General features: G+C 40.4%; 1 protein-coding gene across 1 annotated transcript in view; it reads right to left on the bottom strand.

Annotated features, from left to right (window-relative positions):
* traf4a (tnf receptor-associated factor 4a) overlaps nucleotides 1–25,392 on the bottom strand; it is a 39,920-nt gene that overhangs the window by 4,253 nt on the left and 10,275 nt on the right. Inside the window, exons 2-6 of the mRNA XM_036559290.1 lie at nucleotides 9,908–9,959; nucleotides 5,048–5,152; nucleotides 4,351–4,512; nucleotides 2,486–2,647; nucleotides 418–573 (exon numbers count right to left, since the gene is read on the bottom strand). Of these exons, the coding sequence (XP_036415183.1) occupies nucleotides 418–573; nucleotides 2,486–2,647; nucleotides 4,351–4,512; nucleotides 5,048–5,152; nucleotides 9,908–9,959 (637 nt within the window). The remainder of the gene's footprint in view (nucleotides 1–417; nucleotides 574–2,485; nucleotides 2,648–4,350; nucleotides 4,513–5,047; nucleotides 5,153–9,907; nucleotides 9,960–25,392) is intronic.

The following is a 25,392-nucleotide window of genomic DNA, read 5'->3' as shown; positions in this document are numbered from 1 at the left end:
GTATTCCCCAACCCCCCAGTCCGAAAACATGAGTGGAGCTTACAACATGAAACCCCATCTGCCTCCACGGCCAGAGCCTCTAAATGCTTTTCTTTTTTTTTTTAAATCAAATTTACATCCAGTTCAAAAATAGACCAAAATACACTGTCAGACTGAAAATGTGTGATTCTCATTAAAACAGCTCCTGGGGGCACGGAGCTGAAACTCGAAGACAGCTATTGTTTGGGCAATGCTTTTTTCCGTAGGCTTTCATCGTCCATGTGAAATCACAAACCTTTCATTGTAGATGCGCAAACGAAAACAACAAATGACAAATTACAACAAACAGAACCTGACATGTACATTCCCACAAAGGAGAGGATGTAAACTTGCTCAGTGGAGCGGACTGAGTGCGCCAGGAAGGGAAGGAAGACTCACTCTGTGTTTGCAGCCGGCGTCCTTAAAGGGGCACAGCACCAACGCACTGCCGCAGCTTTCCTTCACGTGGGTGGCTAAGTCTTCTCGGGCGATGTTGGGGGTGCCACACTGGTTAGGGCACTGAACAGGGAAGCGAGGGCAGTGGTACTGATGATTCTACACAAGGAAAAAGAACAGCATGTGACTTTTATGACAGCTTTCTGTTTCTTATAATCTCTATCTGTGCATGTTTATCTTATGGTCAATTACCACAGACAATAATTTCTCTGTACTTAGAAAAGAGCAGAAAACTCATTGATTCAAAATCCACTTATAATAGAAGCCACTGGGTAGTTACTCAAAGAGTACAGAGAAACATGATGCACTAAAATTTGCATAAAAATGCCATTTAAATGTGTGCTCTGTAGAGACTATGTTAACTTATTTTTTACTAACAAAATCAACAAAACATGTTAAATAACCACAGTATTCAAATCCTGCAAATGATAGTATGTGATGTGACAATATTTTCGTAAACCTTAAATGTAAAACTTAAAATAGAGACTGAAAAGCGCTTTAAATGGAAGGATATGGAAGTAGAACATGCATGCATTCATGAAATGTTGATGAAGCCATTTATATTCTGGAGCGTGACTTGCTGAGCTGGTGATATGGAAAACTTCACATTAACGAATACATATCATCAGACTGGATGCATGAATTAGAATAAATGTTAGTAATACGAAAATCTGCTTTAATCACTGATTGTAATGAGTGCACCACCAGGCACCGCTTTGTGAGAGAAATTTGTGTTGGTTGGAACTCCTGAATGCAGACTGGCACCGCATGATGATGAAAACTGTGTGGATGCAGGTGTGTGGAGAAAGGCTGGGCCGGCTGAAGCTCCAGCATGAATGCCACCGTTTATGTAGTCACAGGCCCTCTGCCATCCAACTCTAAAGAGCCTTCATTGCCATTAATACACCACTGAGACGCCACTGTTCCATTAGCACCCTGTTTCAAACACACCACTCCTCTTTCTAACACTACACCACTTTACCACCTTCAACAGCCCAGAAATTTCCAGGCAGACTCTTCAAGCAAATATAATTTTACTAAGCCAACCACTCCTTTAGTTCATGAGCCTCTAATGAACTCTTTCTGCAGGAAAGCAAACCTTAAATATGGCAATGTGCACACTGCAGCGTTCAAGTGACACAGATTCTTATCTTTTTAAATCAGATTCGATCCACTAGATCAGAACATATCAATAGCCTTTCTTGCTCTAAATCATGAGCAACTTATCAACCTGTGGAGCCAACAACCTTTGCATTTATACTTATCGTTGCTGGAAATGTAGTGATGGAAATATATCTGAGATATCTTTTTTGTTGTTGTTCATGGATCAGGGCAGATGTGTGTTCACACTAATAAAAGATATGGGACCTTTACAAACAAATATGAACCATCAAGGCTGAAGGATCAACCAAGAAAATGAAATTAAACAGCAAGCTTTGTTTAGACAGGCAGTTCAAATCCAATGTTTTGGTGTATCCAAAACCATGAAGGGCAAAAAGCCACATAAACTATATACATATATACATTTACATATATATATATACTTTATTTACATCTGATTTAGTTATATACAAATTGTGAAAAATCTGTGGAATTCCCCTTTAAAGACCCATTCAAATATTATCTCTGGACATGTGACTTCTTGACGTGAGTACAATAAAATCATACTTTTGCCTGCCCCACCTTCCTCAGTGTACGCACGCTTGGATTGTTAGAAGGACAACCTGTGTGGATATGCAAGCAAATGCCACTACAGCCTGATCATACAAATCAGATTTGGTCATTTGTAACTTGCAATGTGGACAGAAATAAAAGTCTATTTGTCATGTAAGGTGAAAGAAAAAAGTAAAGAAAAGCAATTCAAGCTCCTCTTCCAGTCACACACTCTTTTTTATGACAGAATACCCAGAAGGCAGAGCACAGCTGTCCTTATGAGGGCTGTTGACTGATATACAGCCTGCTGTCTGATTGGCAAGCAGGTTGGAGCAGTTTGCATTAGCGTGAGACAAACCTGGATGGTGTCGTAGACGAACTCCTTGCCGCAGTACTTGCAGGGCTGCGTGCGTTTCGGACACTCGGCCATGGTGTGCTGGGCCAGGAGCCTCCTCATCATCCTCGCCCCGCACTTGTTCTCACAGTACACACTCTCCTGAGGACAAATGCCCTGGTGATTCTGAGGGAGAGACAAACAGAAGAAACAAGAAAAGAAAAACATGAAATGTTTGCCACTTGAGCTTGTTTTTATTGAAGGCTTTTTTTAGATATTAAACCAACCAAAATTCAAAAGGCTCATTCCACCGCATATGCAAACAATTTGGGACAATTTCCTGGTCTTCTCTTAAAACTGAGAAAAGATTCTAATAAAAAGACACAATAAACAAGAATCCATCTCTTTTATAGATCACAGAGCTTGTTTTCAGCATATGAAAACAGGCGTGGTGGCTTATTAAGCAGTAACAGTAAGCCTTGTGATGTTAACCCTTGAGTGCTCTCTGAGAAAAGAACCCATACTTGAATAAAACTTGTCATCGATTTCATTTTGTTTCAGTTTTTGCTCCTGGATTTGACCTTCCAGGGCAAAGAAGACATTTTTGAGGGTGTAGGTCCTTTGTTTGGGAATAGAGTCTAGATTCTAAAGTAAATATAGAAATAATACTGCATATATCTCCTTTATTATCTTTCTATAGCCTAAAATGGATCAGTTTTCAGCGTTTTTTTTTTTTTTAATAAAAATTTTCACCCTTGCCAAGCTGATCTTGCAATGTTTTGTCCCATTTTTAAAACTGGAGCAACATTTACTTTGCTTTCTCTAAGGTTTTCCAGCCATACATGATCAGGCAGGAGCTTGTGAGGACTCCACCCGTACCACAATGCTGGTAACGGATTACCACAAATTGATCCCTTTTGGAAAACTAGTTCTGTCTATGAGAGAACTAATTATGGAGCTTACTGTTTAATACAAAACCTTTGACTAAACAATTTATGAAGGTGTTCTACAAATAAATGTAGTTTGCACAAATGTTTACTGATGGAATTTGGCTTCTTTTATTAGTGTATTTTGAGTGGTTTTCCTGGTCTTTCCTAAGTACAAGGAAATGTTTTGAAACTGTCTGTGATCATAATCAACGATTACAACACTAGAGGTCTAGATTAAGCTGTTTTAAAGGGGATTTTCACCCCAGGCGATCATTAATTTCTGGCATAGCTGTTTATAAGTACTTAGCAAGTACTTGGCAGAGGTGGATAGTAACTAGTAACATTTACTCAAGTACATGTAGTATTCAAGTGGATGTAGTATTTATATTCAAATTATAATCATTTTACTTTTACTCTTTTTCTATTTTTAAAGTAAATGAACCTACTTTTTACTCAGTTACATGTTAGCCATTTAGTTACTAATTCCTTTCTTGTTTTTAATTTCATTTTGTTTTGTTGAAACATCTGTACTGCTTTGTACACCTTTAGCATTGTATTTTAGACCAAAAGAACCCAAAAAAGAGAAGAATAGAGCCTAACAATCTTTACTTCCTATGCTGATTGATGCTGGATTTACTAAGAATATCCACTGCAGTTCTTTAAGTTATTCAATGCTTAAGTAGCTTTATGACCTGATAGTTTTGCACTTCTACTCAAGTTGTGTTTTGGGGAGGTTCTTTTACTTGAGTCATTATTTTACCTAAGTATTATTACTTTAGTAAACTTGAGGGTTTAGGCCACGCTACCCACCTCTGTTAGCAAGCAAAACTGCATTTGCCTTCGTCCAGCAGAAAAGAACCACCATCGCACACTTCCCACATGCCAAAACAATAACATTCACTCATTCCTCGAGTTAACCTGAGATGGGTCAGTTAAAGACATGACCGGCGGAGTTCGTACCTCGAAGGCCTCCCCCGTGAACTCGCTGCCGCAGAACTCGCACTTGACCTTACGCTTGGGGCAGTCGTGCTGCAGGTGCTCGGGCAGGTCGCGGCGTGTCAGCTTGACGGCACAGCGGTTGGGGCAGGGGATCACGTTGAAGGCGCAGGTGGAGAAATGACCCTGAGGGAGCGGAACATAGAGCAAGTGTCAGCAAGCATGATGCACGCATTCTTCAGGCCCAACATGCACGCACAGTCACACTCACTCTGAGTACCGTGCCACTACACTACACTATAGCATTAAAGATAGAGACACAGGTAGAGGTCGAGGTAAAAATAGGAGCACATTCAGAAAGGAGAAACAACCACAGAAGAAGAGGTTCATATTAAGATAGAAACCCAGTCTACACTGACAGAAATACACTGCCGTTCAAAGGTGGAATCAGTGTTTTCCTTATTACAGCAGTTTTGTTGCGGATACATGTACAAAATATAATGCTAGTTCCAGTAATTTGTAAAAAAAAAAAAATGCTCTAGATGATTCCATAATAAAAAAACTGTATGACAACTATTATACATGCTTAAACAGTCATGAAACATCCCTATGGCTACATATTCGCAAATGATTGTATATTCCAAACATGTTCAATGTGTTTAGTATATGGTCTGTCACATCAGAGGGAGGAGTACAGAGTGATGATGAGAAGCAAACTGACCTGCAGCTGCTTCATCTGACCGGTCCAGCGGCAGCCCTCCTCACTGTGGATGCAACGGATGGGCAGAGCCAGGATCTGCTGCTCTAGCTCTGGATCAGGATAGATCTGCAGCGCACAAAAACACACCATAGCATTAGTACATCCATACACGCACACAAATACTGTGTCTGTTTTTTCTATGCTTCTTGTAAAGGGCAGCTGGCATTTTTAAACGGTATATGATGGTATATGAGGCAAGTTTTGACATGACAGGGATGATATATGGTTGCAGCTTTATACAGTATTATCAAATCCATGGAAATGATGGTGGGTGTGTCTGTCAATGATAGAGTGAATGTGTATATGCGTGTGTATGTGTGTGTGTGTGTGTGTGCTCGTACTACACACAGCGGCTACTGTATTTTCCTCTCATCTATAAAGATGAAGGAGGATGAGGCAGTGCTCTATCCAATCAGCCCAAATCCTCTCCCCCAGCACCGAGAGGCAGGATTTATACACACACACACACACACACAAAGATCTTCTGTGTGCAAATCACACTCAGGGCAGTACTGCAGGCATGTCTGTCCATCATCCACTGAGTCAAGAGAGGCTGAAATTATTCCTCACTAGATCTGAAATTCAGCTAATCATGGAACGCTCTTTACACTGAAGACACTGTTTACACTGGAAATGCTATTTACACTGGAGACATCTGAACCCGTTCCAGCCATTAAGAACTGAAGTTTTGGTTTAGGTCCTTTTCCGAAAAATGGACCTGCCTGATAGTGGTTGTGATTGGTGTTCCACAAAGAGCGCTTGAGTTTCTTTAAGGGAAAAAAGTAAGAATTTAAAGTACCGTCACTGTATGTTGATTTTGTTCCACACCACGTTCTGCTCTCTTGACACTGACAGCGGTCTCCCGCATTATACAGAGCAACTGAGGCCAATCCCAGCAATAAGATTTCCAGACAGAAAAAGAAAAAAAGAGTCACGTGTGTGGGAGCTGAGCCTTTGGGGGGAAAAAGAAGGAGAAAAGATCCTCTAAAGTAAATGCTAATGCTTAATCATTGTTCCAGGGCGGGGGATTGTAGAGGGTAGCTATAATAATGACCTTTTAATAACACTTCCTGCGTGAATCTCGAGGGATTAAGCCACTCAGAGTGGAAACAACTGGCTTTTGGGTTCACACCGTTTGACTAAAGCTAATGGAGTCAGCTTACAGTCACTCAGCAACTCCCCATTGCGTTTTACCTCAGAATTTGGAGAAGCTGTTAGCACCAAATGAAGACTAGCCGTGTGTCTTAATCCAGGCACTATGCATTTACTCTACACACTACTTACTTCACTATCTGACTTTAGCGTTACACACTAAACAGAAATTGGTACTTCATGTAACTGATACGTGACAAAGTTAGCAGTTAGCTAATGTTAGCAAACTGAAGTCAGCTAGCATTTCTCAGGTCTAACACTTTCTTAATGGAAATGACATGGTACAACATTGAATCATACCTGGGTTAGCCGTTAGCTAACATTAGCACACTGAGGTCAGCTAGCATATCTAGCCCAGTTACAGTATTTTCAAATCCTTAGCCACTTATAGCAAATAGCCTAACTTAAATCATGTTGTAAAAAGTTATTAAAGAATGTATAAACCTCTGTCGTGGTCATTCTGTAGTTGGTATCATGCCCTTATTTGGAACTTGGGGAAAAATGAATGGTATTTTTGAAAATTGCCTGTGATAAACAAAAAATGTAACCCAATATGTTCCGTACATATTTTTTCTTTCGAATATCACTGCATCCTCTAAATTACAAGCTTGTTAATGCAAAATACAAATGTAACTGCTGCACATTGAACCGACAACCTCTCACCAAAATACCTCAAACAAACCTGCAAGCTTTGTCAAATGTGACAGTCAAGCTGCTTTGGACAGTAGTAGCCTACAGTTTGAGTAGGTTGTATAGCAGTGTTGAAGTTTTAGAAGTCTTACTAGCTTGCTAATAGCAAGGACATAGCAATGCTCATGTTTCTCCTTAACTACCCAAATCCAGAAACATTCAGGGGACAAAGTTTACACAGGACAATATGCATTGTGTTTGGAACATTTTTGTTTACCACAGGGCACGACAGCAGCAATTTTCCCATTTTTTCTGTAGAGAAAAATAGCATAGACCTGGAGTTGCTAATATGAGCAAGACAGAATGACGCAAACAGTATGCAGTGTTCAACACTTCCTTTTTCAGCAGTTCTATTACCATTTTAATGGTACAACACTAAATCTAGCGTCAATTTCACACTGTGAGCACGCACTGAAAATGGTTAGTGGATTTACACCTACGTATAGGGCTGTGAAAAAAGAAAGAAAATCAGCAATGTGCTCATGTTATATCAGGCACACACACATTTCTAGTGCTCTCGGCCTTCAAGGAGAGTAGTTTTAGCCCACTGACCTCCTCACACCCAGCTTTAATGGATTACCCACTTTAAGCTCTCAAAAACACATGGTACAGTTCTGCCTACTTAACACATTCATACAGAACTGCACAGATGACTAAGCAACTAGCAGTTTCCTTGAGGGTTACTAAAGCAAGTACTTAGGGGTAAAAGGGCTGTAATTGACACTGTTTATGAGATTGTGACCGCTATCTTGGACAGGGCTGAACTGTAGGAGTACACAGCCTTGTTGGAGGGCTAAGCCCGTGTGTTGGATAGTAAGAGAAACTTTCTTTGCTTTTTCAGTACAGAAGGCTTGGTGTTTCCCCTACCCAGCCTGGACTGATTAACCGGTTAAAGGAGGGGCTGAGAAATAAGGCAAAACTCTAATTAGAGATTGGGTGGAATCCTCCTCCTTTGAGGGGTGCAGCGCAGATGATCCAAAGTGGAGGCTGTAATTTCCTCCCATAAATAGTCTGGGAAAAGCAGTAGTTGGGGAATCTCTATAGATAAGTCTCACTGAAATAGCTTCCACTCATTTTTAGCCTTTCGCCACAATCTCCCTCGCAACTATATCCACAACTCATTACAGTTTTTTTAGTCTTGACATCATGACCATGTCAAGCAAACAAAGCTCTAGACTGAAATCGCTGACGAAATTCAGACTTATTCATCTCAAGAGCTACGCGATGACATTTTGCGTGCCGTCCGGAAGACAGCACATCTTCCCTGTTTCAAGCAGACGCAAATGGAGTTTGAGACAAATTGAGATGATTCATTCTCTCTTCTCTCTCTCTGCCTCCTCCTCCTCCTACCTCTGCGCTCCCTTTATCCACATCTGACACTGCCGGAGTAATGAGAAGCCTGCGGTTGTTGGTTAGTGTCACTTGCAGGTGGGTTTGCCTGGGCCTCCTGCATGAGGCCTTAGTGTTGCGGTAGAGGCCGACACCCTGCCACCCTCTGAGTCACAGTGGACAGATAAGGCCTGTAACAAGCATCTGTAACAACCTGCGGTTTGCCCACTCTTACCCTGGGGCGCAAACCGATAATGGGAGTAATAGGCGAGGCGGCTGGAATAAGACAATCTTTTTCCAAATGTCTCCAAAAAGTCATAATTCGTTGTTACTTGACCATTTTTCAACCTCTCTTTATCCCTGAGAATTAAACAAGCTGTGCCTTTAACACTGACGCATGTAAATGAACTGCTCTGATTAGCTGCCCTCATTTAAGAAGCTCTTTATAACTGAAACACTCTTAACAACTTCAGCGTGAATGAGTGGGTATAAACAGCTGTACATTGACTGGGAAGGTATATAAAGAAATGGGTTGGTTTTCATGACATCACACAAACAGTGAATTCAAAACAGGCTATTTTTGCAGCTTAGTTTCTATATATGGACTATGGATTGGAGATTGAATATTACATTTTAAAACTTTAGCAACGTTTACATACTATATTAAACTATTCCAAGAAAATGAAAGTGAAGAAAATGTATTTTCTCACGATATAGGCCCTTCAAATGTAGTCTATCAATATTATGTTTGGTGTTCAGTTCTGCACTGGAGCTAAGAAGCTGTCATACAGTATGTATTTATATATAATAATATGTCATACAGTATGTATTTATAGATAATAGTATGCCATAGAGTATCTATTATCTATAAAAATGAATAAAAGTACAGACAAAATTTAGGCTTCAAGATGATTGTTACTGCTGGTTTTAGCTATGCAAACTACTTGTTCCATTTGTAAAGAAAAGAGAATGTCATACAGTGTCAGAAACCACACAAGCAAGTCTGTTTGAGATTCTTCTTTTAGGGGAAGTCCACCCATTGTTCAAAATTTCTGCATAATTCAAAGTTTTAAAAACCATGTCAAGTTCCCCTGTAACTGTTGTTTTCTTATGTAGAAAATAGTATTATTTAATTTTAATATACAACACAGAATATTAGAAAGAATAAATAATGCCTATGGTAATGGAACCGATTGTGTGTACTTCCATTATTGTGTAAATGGGTGATTACTGTAGAGGTTATATGGGAACTTTTGAGGCCTTGGATCTGCCTAAGAGTATCTGCTGTGGACTTCATTAGGTTGCACATGTGGACGTCTTTGTTAAGTAAACGGAATGAGCTGGAGGAAGTTGTGAAGGACATGGTCATCTGGGATTCTATGCTCTCCCAACTGCTACAGTGACCCTATCTGGATTAAGCAGTTTAAGATGATGATGATGATGATGATGATGATGTCCATAAAACTTTACTCCTTATCTCAAATGTCATTAGCGTTATATCTCAAAAACTAAAGAAGCAAATATCGGACACTAAATATGTCTACAGCTACATTTGATAATAGAAAAATTGAGCAAACTTGGTTGTCCATTTAAACGTAAGGAGTGAAAGAACTATGGAAGTAGAGCAGAGAAAGGTTTAAGGTGTGTTACCTTAGCATAGTCCAGCGGGAGCTGATCCTCAGGACATTTGAAGACCCCCTCACTGCAAAGTAGAGAAGAAAAACACACATTAATGCCATCTGAACAGCACCCATTATACTATACCCATTTTTTTAGAAAGCCTGAATTCTAACCATGTAACCACCCGTTTACGAGGCTTTGTTTATTGTAACACATGGATGTGTGTGAGGAGAGAAAAAAGGTCTGCCAAATGAAGATGAGCTCAAAGCTCCCCAGCTTCTCCACCCTCGCATTCCAGCAGGAGAGCTGAGTAATCAAATGGTGGCTCCAATCCAGCCTCAGCTCACACCCAACCAAGCGTGCGCTAAGCCCGTCCACGTTATACTCACTGAGCCATTGACTTTAATGTACATGTCCTTTCCATCTCCATCTCCCTCAGGACCTTTCCACAAATCTACACTTTTACGACGGGGGTTAAAAACAGCACCCGCACCAGACTGACCCACCTTTCTCCTGTCTAAAATGCACAAAGGCACTCTTGTACTTTTTTATCTCCTCCTTACTGTACTTGTGGCTCATATTTCCTCAGTTTTTTTCAGACACCAAAGCAGTGACAACTACGTGGCATCTGAAAAGACACAGCACTGCCAAGAAGGTCCTGCAGCAGTGGGCTGGCTTCTGTGCTTTTGTGCTCTGTGCCTTGTCTCTGGCCACTGGGGAAATATTGATTACTTATTTGCCTTGTTCATGGGACAGGACAGGCTGTATTGGGGAGTGACTCTGCTTTGTTGTAGCTTTCTGTAGGCTGGAGGTATATGTACAGGCGTGTGTGTGTTGGAGAGAGAGAGAGAGAGAGAGAGAGAGGGGGAAAGAGAGAGTGAGAAGGAGAGGGAGGGACTGTGTGATTTAGGGTCATCTTAGAGGAGTGGAATAGCTCATTAGTGAGACCTTTCTGGCAGCACGGCCTGTCCACAGCACTGTTGTCACCATGAAATATTCACACTGGTAAATAATGGAAATGACTGCTGCAGATATCAGCAGTGGGAGAGGTGACTGTGTGTAAGGTTTAAGAATAGGCTTTCAAAATTCATATTACACATAGCTGATTACACACATATAATGCATATGGTACACATGCATTAGGGCCTGACTGATACAAAAGTATTGTAACTGATACTGATACTAAGGAGCAAAAATTTCCTGAATTACTTATTATATCGACTGATATAATTTCATATGGTCAAAAATTAAACCGTGCCCAAAAGTTTTATCAAACCATAAGTCTCGCCACTGATACATTCAGAGATTTTGGCTTGTTTAAATCTGGCAGCAGAGCAGTTACAGGGCTTGTATGTCCATGTTGCCCATTATAAAATATTTAAGCATGTGGAACTAGAGCTTTCTGTGTGCTACTGAGTTTTCTATCACTATATAAAAGATACACTAGGCTAGATTTATTATTTATATGTAAACATCTAAAAATATAGAAATAAAAATCCACTATTATCAAGAGAGACAATCACATTTCATAGGAAACCAAATGCAGTGTTAAAAGTTTTTCTCCATCCAAAAACATTTGCGTTAACTACCTAAAGTGAGAGTTGAACCCCAGTCACCAGAATACATGACTGTAAGGTCACCAACTACAATGCAACTGCTGTAAACCCTTGAGTTATTTAAAAGGTCCAAGCATAAATCCCTGTATTTTACAAGAACAAAATCCTGATTTAGCAAGTTAAAGCACCTCTTACAACCAACATTACATTTGGCTGTTGTTCAAAAATTACCACATTAAGGAATGTGACACTTTCTTAAGGAGATTATCAATATTTTATTGCTGGGAGTTCCAGCTCTGTTTCTCTGAAATGGACTTTGAGTTAATTATAATCTAAGTTAATTATACACATTGACCAAGAGGGCACTTGTGCAGTTTGAGAAGAGTAAGTATGGGAAGATTAAAGGGCAGAAACACACGCTTATTTTGCGATGGCCTTAAAGACTTTGGGTTGTCAACTTAAACTCAAAGTCTCATTACCAGCCAAACGATATATATCAGTCCGGCCGTAGTATTTACAAGCACGCGTCCTGACACTGTATACAAACATGTGAAGCACACTGTGTATACAGTACAGTCCCTCCGATGAAAACCCTAACAAAGAGCCCATCTGTGCAATTGATCCCCTCAGCTGAGTTAATAAGCAGCAGCCACTGCCCAACACAGGGGTTTCCCAAAGGCCAACAAGCAAGCCTCATATATGGGAAGAGCAGGCAGAGAAATAGCCCTTATTAGCAATAAATAGCATGAAGCAGCAATATTAATTCAGTACAATGAAAAGAGGCAATCACTGCATTGTTAGCATGTCTGAAAAGACTAAAAGTGACAGTCAATGCAGTGTCTCAATTAGCTGCTGTTAAGCTGAAGGCTTACAAGGAGCTCCACAAGAAGCCTCTGATGAACAGACATTTGCTTGAATTCTGTAAACAGACAGGAAGTCAACAGTTTGAGCTGTGAGGAGTGAGAAAAAGCCAATAATGTCCCCATTGAGTCCCAAGGGCCCTAATCTGGAGGGGTTGAAAAGTCACCTGACAAGGGCCAACACAGACCCTCAGTGTGACAGGGGCAGTGGCTGGCCTCAGCTGCATGAGGCCTGATGACCGAGGCTTAATGCACAGCCTCGTTTCGCTCCATTAGGGTCAGTGTGTCAGCAGGGCACTGGGTGAGCAATTAATACCCACAATGGGACCCAAAAAAGAACCAATCAATTATTCGACAGAGGCTGGCTCGACAGAATTACAGCCACGCTGCTGAATAAAGGCCCATCAGAGCCCTTCCATTCACACTGATCCTACAGAGATGAGACTGTGATTTACATCCAGGTCTGAGGCCTCTGCTGAGACGCATTAGGGGCGTAAACATGCATCTATGGATTGTGATGCATCTGTATGATGGTGGCAATCCAACTTCATCGATCTTAGAACTTCAGGATCAAATTTAACAGATAGTTTGGGTTCTAAATTTCTGATTGGCCAAGCCACATTCATAGCACTCAATATAGCTCCATATGTCCACACACAGTTTCATGCTGTATTAAAGTGCCAAGTTATAAAAACATGGTATTATTTATAGAACAATCTTTGACCGTTATGGCACTTGGCAACTGTCTACTGTTAACAAAGTACTTTGCTTGGCAGAAGAACTATTTTCTGCAATTATTATTAATAATAAACATAATAATTTACTGAACAGAGGTAGTTTATCATACTGCATTTTGCATTAAAAGCAATCAAAGCAAATGCAATGCACTGCTTTAAAGTTCACTAAAGTAATTAAATACAGTATGCACTCACTTTGGCGCAACAATAAATTCTTAGTTTTTAAACATAAACTTCAAAAAAGCTTGGTGTGCTGTACTCTAATGGGGTTAGACATGATCTCCTAATGAGAATGTCTGGGGACAACCATAAGAAATGTTGGGCTAAATGTGGGTGTGAAGATATATTTATTAGTGTGGGAACCAACTGGGAGGGAAAAAATTTCTAAACCAATCCAATGCTTTGTGAAGGCAGAGCTCAAAGTAGCACAACAAGCCGGTCGTTAGCTCATGGATGTAATGTAAGTGAACATGGCAGAAAAACTCCAATCAAGCATGTAAGCGGGAAACACATTGCAGGCGGTAAAAAATAAACATTGCCAAATAAACAGTTCCATTAGCCAATGATTTGTGTTTGTTTGGCTGTGTTGCTGATTAAACCTGAATGTAAAAGGGGCCATATTCTCAATTTTTCTTGCATTATAACAGGCCAAAAACAGTCATAATTAATTTTTACACAACTATTTTCCAACCTGTCGTTACGCCTTAGGAATTATATATGTTAATGAGATCTGTTCTAATTGGCTGCCTTGTACTGTAATGGAACAGAATCATTGTAAGGTCATGGATTTACACCCATAGCACTCATACAGAAAGAGGGAGAATTAGTCATGGAGTGGGGGGTTAAATGAGTGCCTCTTCTGCTTAGAGTCGGGGCAGAAATGAGCTCGAGGAGGCCGGCCTTGCGCTGTCAGGCCAATTTCTTCCAGGCAGGATGAGAGAAGACCTGCAGCTACACATTCAGCTGCTCGCGACCCTGGCACTAACGCCAGCTGACTGCACAGCACCAGCCCAGCCTGGAGACTCACTGCTTTGTGACCACAAATTAAGATTAGGGGAAGAAGGGACAAAGAAAAACAAACAGCTACAGAACTCCAGCACAAAAGAAGAGTTGAAGCCCCCCCATGCGCCCTCAGCGCTTTGCATGATTTCGAAAGGTTAAGCGCACATTTCTGGTTGCAAAGTATAGAAATCAGTTTTCCTGACACTATACAACATACTGTTGTCTATAAAAAAGACAAAATGATACGATGCTTAGCAAAACAGCAGTAATGGCTTTACTGAAGCATAGCTTTGTCCATTTTTATAGATAACAGTATACCAAATAGTCTCAGAAACCACACAAGCAAGACTATTTTACACTACCTAACAAGTCCATGTGGTTTGAGGCAAATGGCTAATTAGCTGAAGGGAACCCATAGGGCCTTCTAGGCCTTCAGAGAAGGTCTTATAATCTCTGCGAAGTTAAAAAGTACATGCCTATATTTTTTTGTTTGACTGGGGATGTTCAAACTTATTGCACACAACTGTATATGTAAACGAGGAAATTTTGTTTTTCCATAATATGCGCCCTTTAAAACCACTATTGGCAGAGCTTTGAGAGCTGAAAGCAAATTTCAGGGTGACTTGCTTCCATGAAAAGGACCACAGTACTTTTGTTACTTTTGTCAGAGAGCATTTTTAAAAACAAAACACATACAATAACTTAGAGCCAAAACTTGTGAGTGACAAACAGACTAATCGGATACACTCTCAAGGGGGCAACTACGTCATGGCATAGTGTGTTTTGTGCGGCAGCGGCATTAAAATTTCAGAGGCCCCGCCGGTCTCCTTTAACATGCAGGCAGGCATGACAGCTGCTCTGGTGAGGAGATGACCAGCAGAGAGCTGGACCCATGTGCAGGAGCAGCAGGACAGAGGGGGACCCCCACCGGGTATAAACACACATACGTCACCCACCACTCCGCCCAGAATAATGAAAGCAATCTGTCTTTCAGTGGCCAGAACACAATAACTTCCAAAGGCAAACGTAACCCTCAGAAGTCTAGTATTATTACTGCAAATTTGCTGTACGACTTAAATGCAATTACAAATACATAGAACACTGTCCAAAAGTTCAGTATTGCTAGACAATTACTGTTATTGTTTACAATAATAACTTATTTCATATGGATTAAACTGTTTGTCAAAATGTGTTTTAGATGTTTTATTCAATATTTCAATACAGTCATGTGCAAATGCTGTGTTGATTTTCTATGTGAAAATAAGTGAACACGTCTTCTGCACATTTTAATTTACAATTACTGGTTATTTGCTGAATTTAATATATTGGAAAAAAATTATTGGGAGCCTAATTAGTGGCAATAGTCCATGTATTCCATTATGGATACATAATGCAAAGTGGATCTAAACTATAAGACAGAGTATTCACCTCTAAAAGCTCTTCCCACCCTTTTGTGGCCCACCCTGTCTCACTGTGAAATTCTCTGCTGTTCCTTGAAGCGGACATTAGAGAGTCATTCACTTCTGTGCTGTTATACGTGTGGACAGCCGTCACAACACTGCCCTCAAACTCACCATACTGCCTCTGACACAGGGGCTAATAGAGCAGTGGCCAATCATAAGCATTCTCAACAAAGGAAGCCTTGGCAAAGGTTTAGGGGAGAATTTGGTGACACTCTCCTGAAGGGCACTGTTAGTAAGCCTACACAAAGCCTACATACGCCTTTCATGACAACTGATATCTTGCCATTTATACATTTATAAAGGCTTATTACAATAAGCATCAGTTGTCATCACACTTCCTAGGGTGTAACTAACTAAAGCAGCCTTTTTGACAACTGATGCTTCTCACAATATAACTTTAGAAACTGAATAGGTTCAAACTGCGGTCCCACAGTAAAATAGTAAATAAATAAATAAGTACTCAGACCTTCTATATTTACAAAGATTATGTTATGATCTATTTAAACCCAGGGCGATAATTGAGATAGTAATAAGCTAAATATACATTCAATTATCATTTATTGGGTACTGTCCATTGGGAGGTGGCAGATCGAAACCCTGACCCCTAAAATTCAGAAAATAATTCTTATATTTTTTCATGTTTTTAAAGATAAAGATGCTGAAAGATTTAAGTTAGGTATTGTCACTACTGAAACACATCTTCTGCAATTAAGTAAACTTATTAGTATTTGTGTTTTAATGAAAAATAGTTTAAGTTAAGCTAAAATTATCACTACGGAAACATCTGATAAAGTTTCAGTAGTGATATAACTGTTACTGTCATTATCATCATTAATCCAAAAGGATTTTATCTACAGTTGGTTTAAAGCGCAAAATGTGTTTTCAACTCTGACTTTGAACCACTTCTGTAGAATGATCCATATAGGTATATGTTAGTTATCACGAAAGGCCCAACAGTGAAGTGTTACTGAGAATTCTTAGTGGGTTCTTCAGCTCTGTTTGGTGACTCTCTTTTACTGACATACTGGCTAATTGAACTGTGGACAGAGTACTTCAAAAGAGACAGATCGGGAGTTAATTGAGGACACTGAAGTGAGTCACTCCAAAGAACCCCCCGGAACAACTGTTCCTGAGCTGCACTTTTTGAAAGCTACAGTGTCCATTGATATGCATATAGGAAACTGGAGTAGTATCTGAGTTTGTAAAGTGTTTGAGAGTTTGCCAAAGGGTTTTAATGCTCATCCCATTGCCAGCCCCTCTTCTTTTACAGAGTAAGAGCTGGATTAGCTTTTACATACAAACAAAACCTTAATGTGCTCTCTGTTCCAACTACTCAGTCTATCTGACTTTTTGTGTCCCGGTAGATGCGTCCATGCTGTAGCTCTCAGAGTGTTTGGGGAAAACAGGAGTCATGTTTCATCTCGGCTGGAGTTCCCTTAATCCCCCCAATCCAGCTGAGTACGTGTGTCTGGCTGTGTGCGAGTGAGAGAGAGTGATAGAGTTGTGTACCTACACACTGAACATATTCACCCCCGACTGTTCTGCGTAATAAGGCTGTCACTGTGTAGCATCTGCCTGCTGATGGGCAGCCATATCCACATGTCCTCAGGAGCTCAAGAGTCAAGTTCATCTTATTTTTGAGAACATATGCTTACAGACAGTGACACCGCCACAAATGAGGACATAAGCAGGAGGTGTGCAGCATTAAATATAAGGACGCACCCTATAGTTACAGGGATGAACCATATATTTCCTTTCTGATATCGATACCTGATCCTCAAGTATCTGCCGATAGAAAATATTACTTATATTACTTAGCAAATTCCAAAATATGTCAGGTTGTGCTCCGCTCTCCCTGACATCATTTCCCCATGAATAAAATACATTACATCAAGAGAATTACTGCTAAAACGAAGCAGTATCCAAGTACTTAAGTAGCAGACTCAGGTCACTCATCTAACCTGACAGTGATGATCATCCCAGTGTTCTGCACCAACACATTAGCTCAAGCAGTGGTTACACTACACAAATCTTGAATACACCATACTCATCTGGTTTGGAGAAGTGATCCAGCTTGAGGGACTGATGTTTAAAACAGTACGGCTTTGAATCTCATGTTTCCTGCCTGTGTACTAGTGTGTCTGTAAAATCAAGTATGCTTGACTTGAGGTCAGAGCTGACTGAATTCACAGAGGTTAAGTAAAATCCTCTCTTTTGCTCTTAAATTACAAACTACTGCAATAAACATTGTCTTTAAAACCACCGTAGGATCCTTAACTTCCCTTACTGATCTGTGGTAACATGGGGAAGAGTGTGGTGATGCAAAAGGCAGCAAGAAAGGCTCTACGGGCGCAGCTCAAAGGCGCAGGTTTGTTTCCTGTGTCTCAAACTTTTCTGATTCCACACAGGCACAACAAACCTTCTCTGCTAATGTAGGGCAGCAATGTTGCCACAGACTATGGATGATATGTCTACAATACAGTGCAACTCCACAATGCTGGACTTGATTCAAATGTATGGGTCTACCAAAGGATAAGCTTTGGCCATGCCGTGGTGTAATGTATTTTATTCACGTGGAATACGTGTACGTAGAGTAAATTCAACGCACTATTTTTGTCGGCGTAAGAACGCTGTGGTTTTGTTAACTGCCGACGATCCCTCCGCCGAGCGAAAGGGTGCAGGCGAAGTGACAGCGGACTGATTCCTCTAAAAGAAATTAATTAATTAATTAATTAGTTAAAAAAATAATAAATGTCTGAGACACTGTTTTGCGGTGGTTTTGAAGGGATTTTGGTCTTAAAATCCATTCATGCTGGAGGGATACATGCGGGAAATTGTAAGGCGGAATAGTCCCCATGGAAAACCTTTTTTTTTCAGATTTTTACACTATTTTACCATCGTCAATATAACATATTAAACTCAGAAGACAGAAAAAGGACTAATTACTCACACGTAGTTCCGGCAACAACGCCGTATGGCACGTGACGCACTCGCTGTTTGAAACGCTCTCGCGCCGTTGACGCAACAGCGCCTCGGTTTCGTCGCCCTTTCTCAGCACTGCGCGCTGCTGACATTTAGGAGTGAAGGCCATCTGCGAGCTAACTCACACAGCCCCTCCGTGCTAAAAGGTTAGCGCAGTAACGCCGCTTCTTGTTTCCAAATGCCAGTTTTCTTTAACGTTAATGATGCGGGCCGCTTGTTCTGAGGAGCTGGTCAGTCTGTAAGACTGGGCTCTCCTGTGATACACGGCTGAACAGGCTGTGGACGAACAACCCAGCTCAGCTTAGTGCAGCTAACTCATCGCTGACTCTGCTGACTTCATAACTCAGGCGTTGTGATGTAAACAGTCATCCAGGGTGTTTTAACGTGAGTTCATTCATTAAAGGGGAATTCCACCAAATTTTCAAAATTTCTGAGTAATTCACTCCTTGAGATGTAAACAGAGTTCTTCAGAGTGGATAGTTGAGAAATGGCTCATTGTAGGGACACTGATTTCTTTACAGTGGTAGTGATAGGAACCAGGGGTCACAATGTCGACAACCAAAATATTGCTATTTTATTTGCTATCCAAAACCACCAGTTACCCTACATGTGTCTTCTGAGGTTTATGTGTAATGTTGATGATGGTAAGACAGTCATAAATCTGAAAAAATTACGTTTTCTTTGGGGACTGTTTGGCCTTATGACGACCTGTTTGTACCCCTTCGCCATGAATGGATTAACATAAATGATTGAAGTACATTCACAAACTATCATAAAACAATGTGTCAGACATCAGGCAGCATATCTCACCGTTTCATGTAATAACTTTGTGTGAGGGAGGACGTCTGGTTCCTATCACCAGCACTGTGAACAACTTGGTAAGTTTCTTTAGAACAGCATATTTCACATAAAACCACTCTGAATGACTTTGTTTACATCTTAACCATTTAATTATGCAGAAATTTAGAAAAGTGAAATTCCTCTCAAAACAGCTCCAGGCTCTCCACGGTCTGTCTGGCATTTATGTGCTGTGGCAAGGCTCAAAGAATGTTTGAGCTTGGAGGAGAAGCTCAGCCAGAACTCTCGTTATCAACTCATGTCCAAGAAAATTCAAATCATAGTCCACAGCCATCAAACATTCAGCTAGTTCAAATGTCCTTTCCAGGCCAATTGCGCTGGTAGAGTACTAGATGTAGGCATGAGAGAAATCAATTCCATTTCATTAGCTCTCACTGCATTTGCTGAGAGAGCTGATCTTCCTGATTGAGCTGGAGCACTGCATGCATGGCTGCATTCCCCAGTTTAGCCTCTCTGACCACCACATCACAGCCTGGGGACAAACGGAGGAGACATTTTATGGGGAGCCTCCATGAAGACTTCAGAGAGGAACTGATCTGGTATAGGAAGGTCAGAGATGGGTAAGACTCTTTAGTTAATGAGGGCATTTTGTTCGGAGAAACTGGAGGTGTTAAATGCTCCTGTCAAATGATTACAGGTGTGAAACCTCACAGCTTTTGCTCTCATGCCCACTTTCTTCTCCCTCTTACTTCCTTCACACTCATTTCCTCTTTCCTTTCATTCTCTCTCTCTCTTCTCAGACATGTGAGTCAACACTCTTTTACCCTAGGGGTGAATGATGTGAACAAAGTACCATAATTGCAGTTCTTTTGTAACATATAGCAACTGATAGTATAACTTGCCAGTCGTACCAGTATGATTGGGCCTGGCAGGCTTAGGCCCACCCACTTTTGTCATTGGTCCACTCAAATGCAATTGGCTAAACGTTTTGACACAGGAAAAAAAGATCTTCCAAGACTACCACCACTGCATGTGGTCTGGAGGCATGAACACACCCTATTCAAAGCATGAAAGTAGCCAAGTAAACCATGTAACTTTGCATAAATACAATAACTACAAACAGTTGTCCAACTCTGAAAGTGGCACATTAAATCTGAAAGCATAAATGCCAGAATAATTGAGAAAATCGGAGTATATTAAAGTTATGTTGGACGGATTGCTTCTTGTGCAAAGTGAGGATTTTTTTTCCCATTATGAGTTCCAAATTTTATGTATCTCAGTTTCAGTTTTTCCCTGTTCTGATATCAACGCATAGCAGACACCTCATAGTTACATTTAAGTCACCACCTGGCACCACCGCTGTCCTTATATATGATATATTTGAAAACAGATTTAATGAGTTCTTGATGTGGTTAAGAAATGGTCTGCAATATTTTAACCAAATTTCACATCACATGAACCCCTTATTTCATCAAAACACCAAAAGAAACTCATCAGGAATGACTGTGATTGGTCAGGATGCTCACAGCACACATTCTACAATATCAATCAGTATCACAGTAATAATTAACAAACAATATACTGTGCCACCCCCAATTGGGGCTGAAAGATGAATAAATTTTAAATCACAATTTGAAAGAGTGCAGTTTTCAAACTGCAAGAGCTGCCATTTTTATTATAGTTTTAAAGTTTATGTGGGGAAATTTAACCTAAATGGAGCTTGTGAACTGGCTGTAGATGAGTTAGAAGAATCAGAAGCAGCCAAACACCCATCTGCTGTGACATTACAATCACAACTAACTGGCAGTCTGGCACATTACATTTACCGTTCAAGCCTCAAGCCAGAAAAAGTGGATAGGCTGGCCAGATTTCATAGAAAGTAATCGCAGTTGCAGAATTGGTCAGTGAGATATTTTTCCAGAATCGTTCAGCCCTAGCCACAATACATGCACTTGCAAGAAAGTGGGGGAATCGTAAACAAATTTCTTTTGACAGCCCTATTTTCTCTTTTAATTACAGATGGCAGGTCTAATTTTAGCACTGTAAGCAGAGAGGGCAGATGTGTGTGCTCTGGAAAAGGGCAAAAGCTCTGAAGGCATGCAGCATCTCAGTAATCCTGAAGAACGCCAGAGCAGATCTGAGAGTTTTCTGCTCTTGACGAGCGTATTAAAAGGGACACTGGCCATAGGAACGTGCCACTTAAAAGGCTGTGTCAGTGATCCCCTCTTAAATGCCAACAAAAGGATTCTCAGCCTTCAGGATCCACGTCTTGGGCAAGAGGCGGCGCATGGGAGTCTCAGAAAGGATTGGAGGATTCGGGCCCTAAATATAACTGCGGATATTGAAGCAGTTTTTACAAGCACCTCTCTAAGCTCAGGTACTCAGAAGCAGGATATCCCGTGGATCTTAAAGATGGCTCTGTTTTTCTGACAATCCCCAGGATTTAAGAGAGAGCAGGAGGCTGCTGTTTCTATCTCCAGAGGGTAAATCGCAGTATGGTAAGCTCTACCGCCTTAGGTCATTTAAATGCAGCCCAAATTTCTCCTAATATAATCCAAGAATAAGAGAGCAGAGAACTTTTCCGGAACTTTCAGGATCACTGATATGCAAGGGGTTTAAAATGAACCCGCTCACTCTCAGCTGGCTTTTGTATCTACTTATAAAAACTTTCACATGTGAGATACTGCCAAGAAAGCCCTCCTTCATGTTCGCATATGCTTCTCCAGTGTGTTGGAGTGTGCGCATTTTGTGTGGTACAGCAGACCACAGTCAAACATCAATAACTGGAAAGCATCCAAGCTGGTACTGTATTAAAAGAAAGGCCTGATGACGCTCTGAGCTCCGAGCGTGATGAATCAAAGGAGTTGTGTATGAATACATTCATCGGCATGTCTGTTTATGGCACACAGTGGCGTCATATCATCCATTATTGATCCTTCTGACGCTTTCCACAAAAGATAAGAATGGAGAAATTGAAAAAAATCTAAAAGGAAACTTCAAGACAACAGGAATATGGTGTTTGTGTGATTGTGAAGATTGATGATCATTTATAGCACAAATACATGCTTTGACGACATGCTGTGTGATTAGAAATGTGTAATCAATGTATTATCAATGCCAACGTGGTTTTCACACAACCAAGTACTGGTAGATGAGTCACATTCTGGCTCTGAGATGCTCTGTCAGTGCTTTTTTTATTATCTTAATTGGCTGCCCAGCACATTAAGTGAGCCAGTTTTTAAAAAAGGTCTGAGCAAAAGTTTAAAAGTAATGAAAAATTTGCTTGTATCTATTATTCGATTCAAGTGACATAATACAGAAAATGTGTTTGAAATTGTGTACAAAAGCCACCAAATCTTGCACAGAATACAGGTGGACAGAGTCAACAAGATTATTATTTAGCTGTTAGACATAGGATTCATTATTCAGTAACTATGATTTATTTAGCAAAGTACTAGGGCTGTCACCATCCATTATATTAGCAATCAAGTCATCTACCGTCTGTTTTGACAAGTAAGCGAGTAATCAGATTTAAAACAACACCAAACATTAAAACAGTACAATAACAAATCAGGCATAGCCTTTTTAAAGATTTTAAAATACTCTATGGGAAAAAGATAGGGCTCTGTTTCTTCTGTAAGAGGGCAGGAGAATGTTAAATATGCTTATATACCGTTATGCAAACTGCCGGCTAATCATTGCTGATTTACTGAGGAGTAGCGATGGGCATTCAGGCTTTTTCAGTGAGTCAGATCAGTTGGCTCAGCTCACCACTGAAAGCCAGCTGTTGCTATCATTATTTTTCAAGAAGACTTTACTCTGCCTTCCAATTAAGTAATTAACCAAAAATCATCACATTTTTGTTTAATAAATCATTTAAATAAATGTGAAACTTTTAAGATGCCACAGTGAGAGTAAAACAAAAACACTTCACAATTTTTGGTAGATTTGGCTATAAATCAGATGTTGAGAAGTATTTTCACTACAGTGAAGACAGGCAAAGAAACCGAGACATAGTGGTGCTGTTCGTGTTAAAATGTCTTACTGGGTGCATTTTAGGAGTGGGTGATATGGCAAAAATATTATATACACGATATGCATGACAATATTTAAGCTGTAGTATTATAATAAGTTGCACTGCCACATATAAAAAAGCCACAATAATAATAAATAAATAAATATAACATACAGTGATTTCAATGTTTTGCAAACTGCACTGCACTATATCCAATCAAACAGGCCTAATTATGCTGGCTTTGTAATTATATATGCAGTTGGTCTGTGTTCATTAAGTACTGACATTATCCCTGGAATACTCATAAAAGTATATTGTGACAAAATTGTTCACGATAACAATAAAACATCACCATATTGCCCATCCCTAGTGCTTTCCATCAAAGTTGCACAGCATGTCATGAATAGTGTACTGAGTGTACAGCAAAGTACAAAGTTTTATTAGGAGAAATCCAAGAACAAACTAAGGATTAGGGCTGGGCAATATGACAATATGTATCATTACCATGATAAATGACGTCATAACATGTCACAATATGCGTTTTGTAGCATACATGTCTGATTACAGAGAGCATAGTTAGACCTGTTTAATTGGATATATTGTAGCATGGTATATGGATCGTGAAAACTTCTTAAAGTACCTCAAAACTACATTTTTGCCATCTCACTCATGTCTACTGAGGAATATTACCAAATAAAAAAAAATGGTCAAAAGATTGACAGATGGGCAAAATGCAGTCATATAAAAAAGTGATCAGCAAAAGCAGAGGCAAACGAACACAACTCTAAGAGCACAACATATGAGCCTTTGCAGCTTAAGGAGACCCCATCATATTTCATAAGCATATATTCTGTTAAACGTGCTGTCCAACAGCAAGGCCAAAGTTCTTATAAAACACTGCCTAGTGGGGACAAAACCAGCATAACAATGCCCATCAAACAGGATCACACCATGACTGGAACACATTAGCATGGGGCTAATCCAGGGTGCTAGTGGCTGAGGGGATTACCTCACTGTATCTGTGCAGCCTCTCTCCGTGATCCTGCCCCACAACGGCAGGTGGAACGACCAGATAATCCTCAAGCCCAATAACTTATCGCAGTGTTGCTTTTCGTCAGCCTGCATCTGCCACCCGTCCCTTCAGCATTGTGCAGATATACGTTGGTGTTCTGGCTTTGTCTTTCCTTTGTATTTCTCCCAGCCTAGGGTGCACACATTTTTAAGCTGTAATTTATTAATGTTCTTTCACACAATGCACGACCCAGTATTCTTGTTATAGGCCTATTCTGTCATACAATGCCTGATGATGTTCTTTTTTTTCTTGCGGCACGACCCATCTTTCGTTAGGCGGTATAAAAACCGTTCATGCGCTTCGAATGCTCCCGCTTCTAATTCACAACCCACACAACTTCACGACAGCGTTAAGGTCTTTTTGTCAGTTGTTCATTGTGGGTTGTGTTTTCACTGCTATTGAGTGAACCAACGGAACCAAAGGAATGCCCTCTTGGTCACCCTACCAGCGTGTGTACAGACAGTACAAAAGCTTCTTAGTGTAGGCCCTGGGTCTCGGTAAAGATGGATTAAATGAAATCTAAATTGATTCCATAAGTCTGCTGTAACTCTTCTGTTAGCTCTGCAGGCCTACAAAGACCACCTTTGTGCACTGTACGCTGGGGTTGTCATGATACTAGAACTGAACTTTCATAGCATATCACAAATAAGAGTTGTATCACAGTATTTGATAGATGTGTTTGATACCATCGCCAAAATGCAGCCACCAAGTCACTAGTTAGGAAAAGCACTTGTACAGGTTGTTGTATAGGCCGGGATGCTCGTCAGTCAATGCTCGTATATCTTCAACAAGAGGAGACCTGAAAGAAGTCTTTTTGCTGTACCATTTAGCACTTGAACTTCTCAAATGGCACATCTTGCACATTTCTGCCCATTCAGGTCAAATTAGCTTGCGCAATCTGTTTCGCCTATAGGCAGAATACAACATCAACACAGTCTTAGTCTGATTTAAATAAAGAACTGAAAGTACTGAAAGGCCATGAGACAAGAAAAAGCTTTGAACTTTCAATGCTTCTATGCTGTGGACACTT

This window comes from Colossoma macropomum, unplaced genomic scaffold (assembly GCF_904425465.1).
Source record: "Colossoma macropomum unplaced genomic scaffold, Colossoma_macropomum, whole genome shotgun sequence".
In the NCBI taxonomy this organism is placed as follows: Eukaryota; Metazoa; Chordata; class Actinopteri; order Characiformes; family Serrasalmidae; genus Colossoma; species Colossoma macropomum.
The sequence above is the reverse complement of the archived record's forward strand: the minus strand, read 5'-3'. Positions and strand labels throughout refer to the sequence as shown.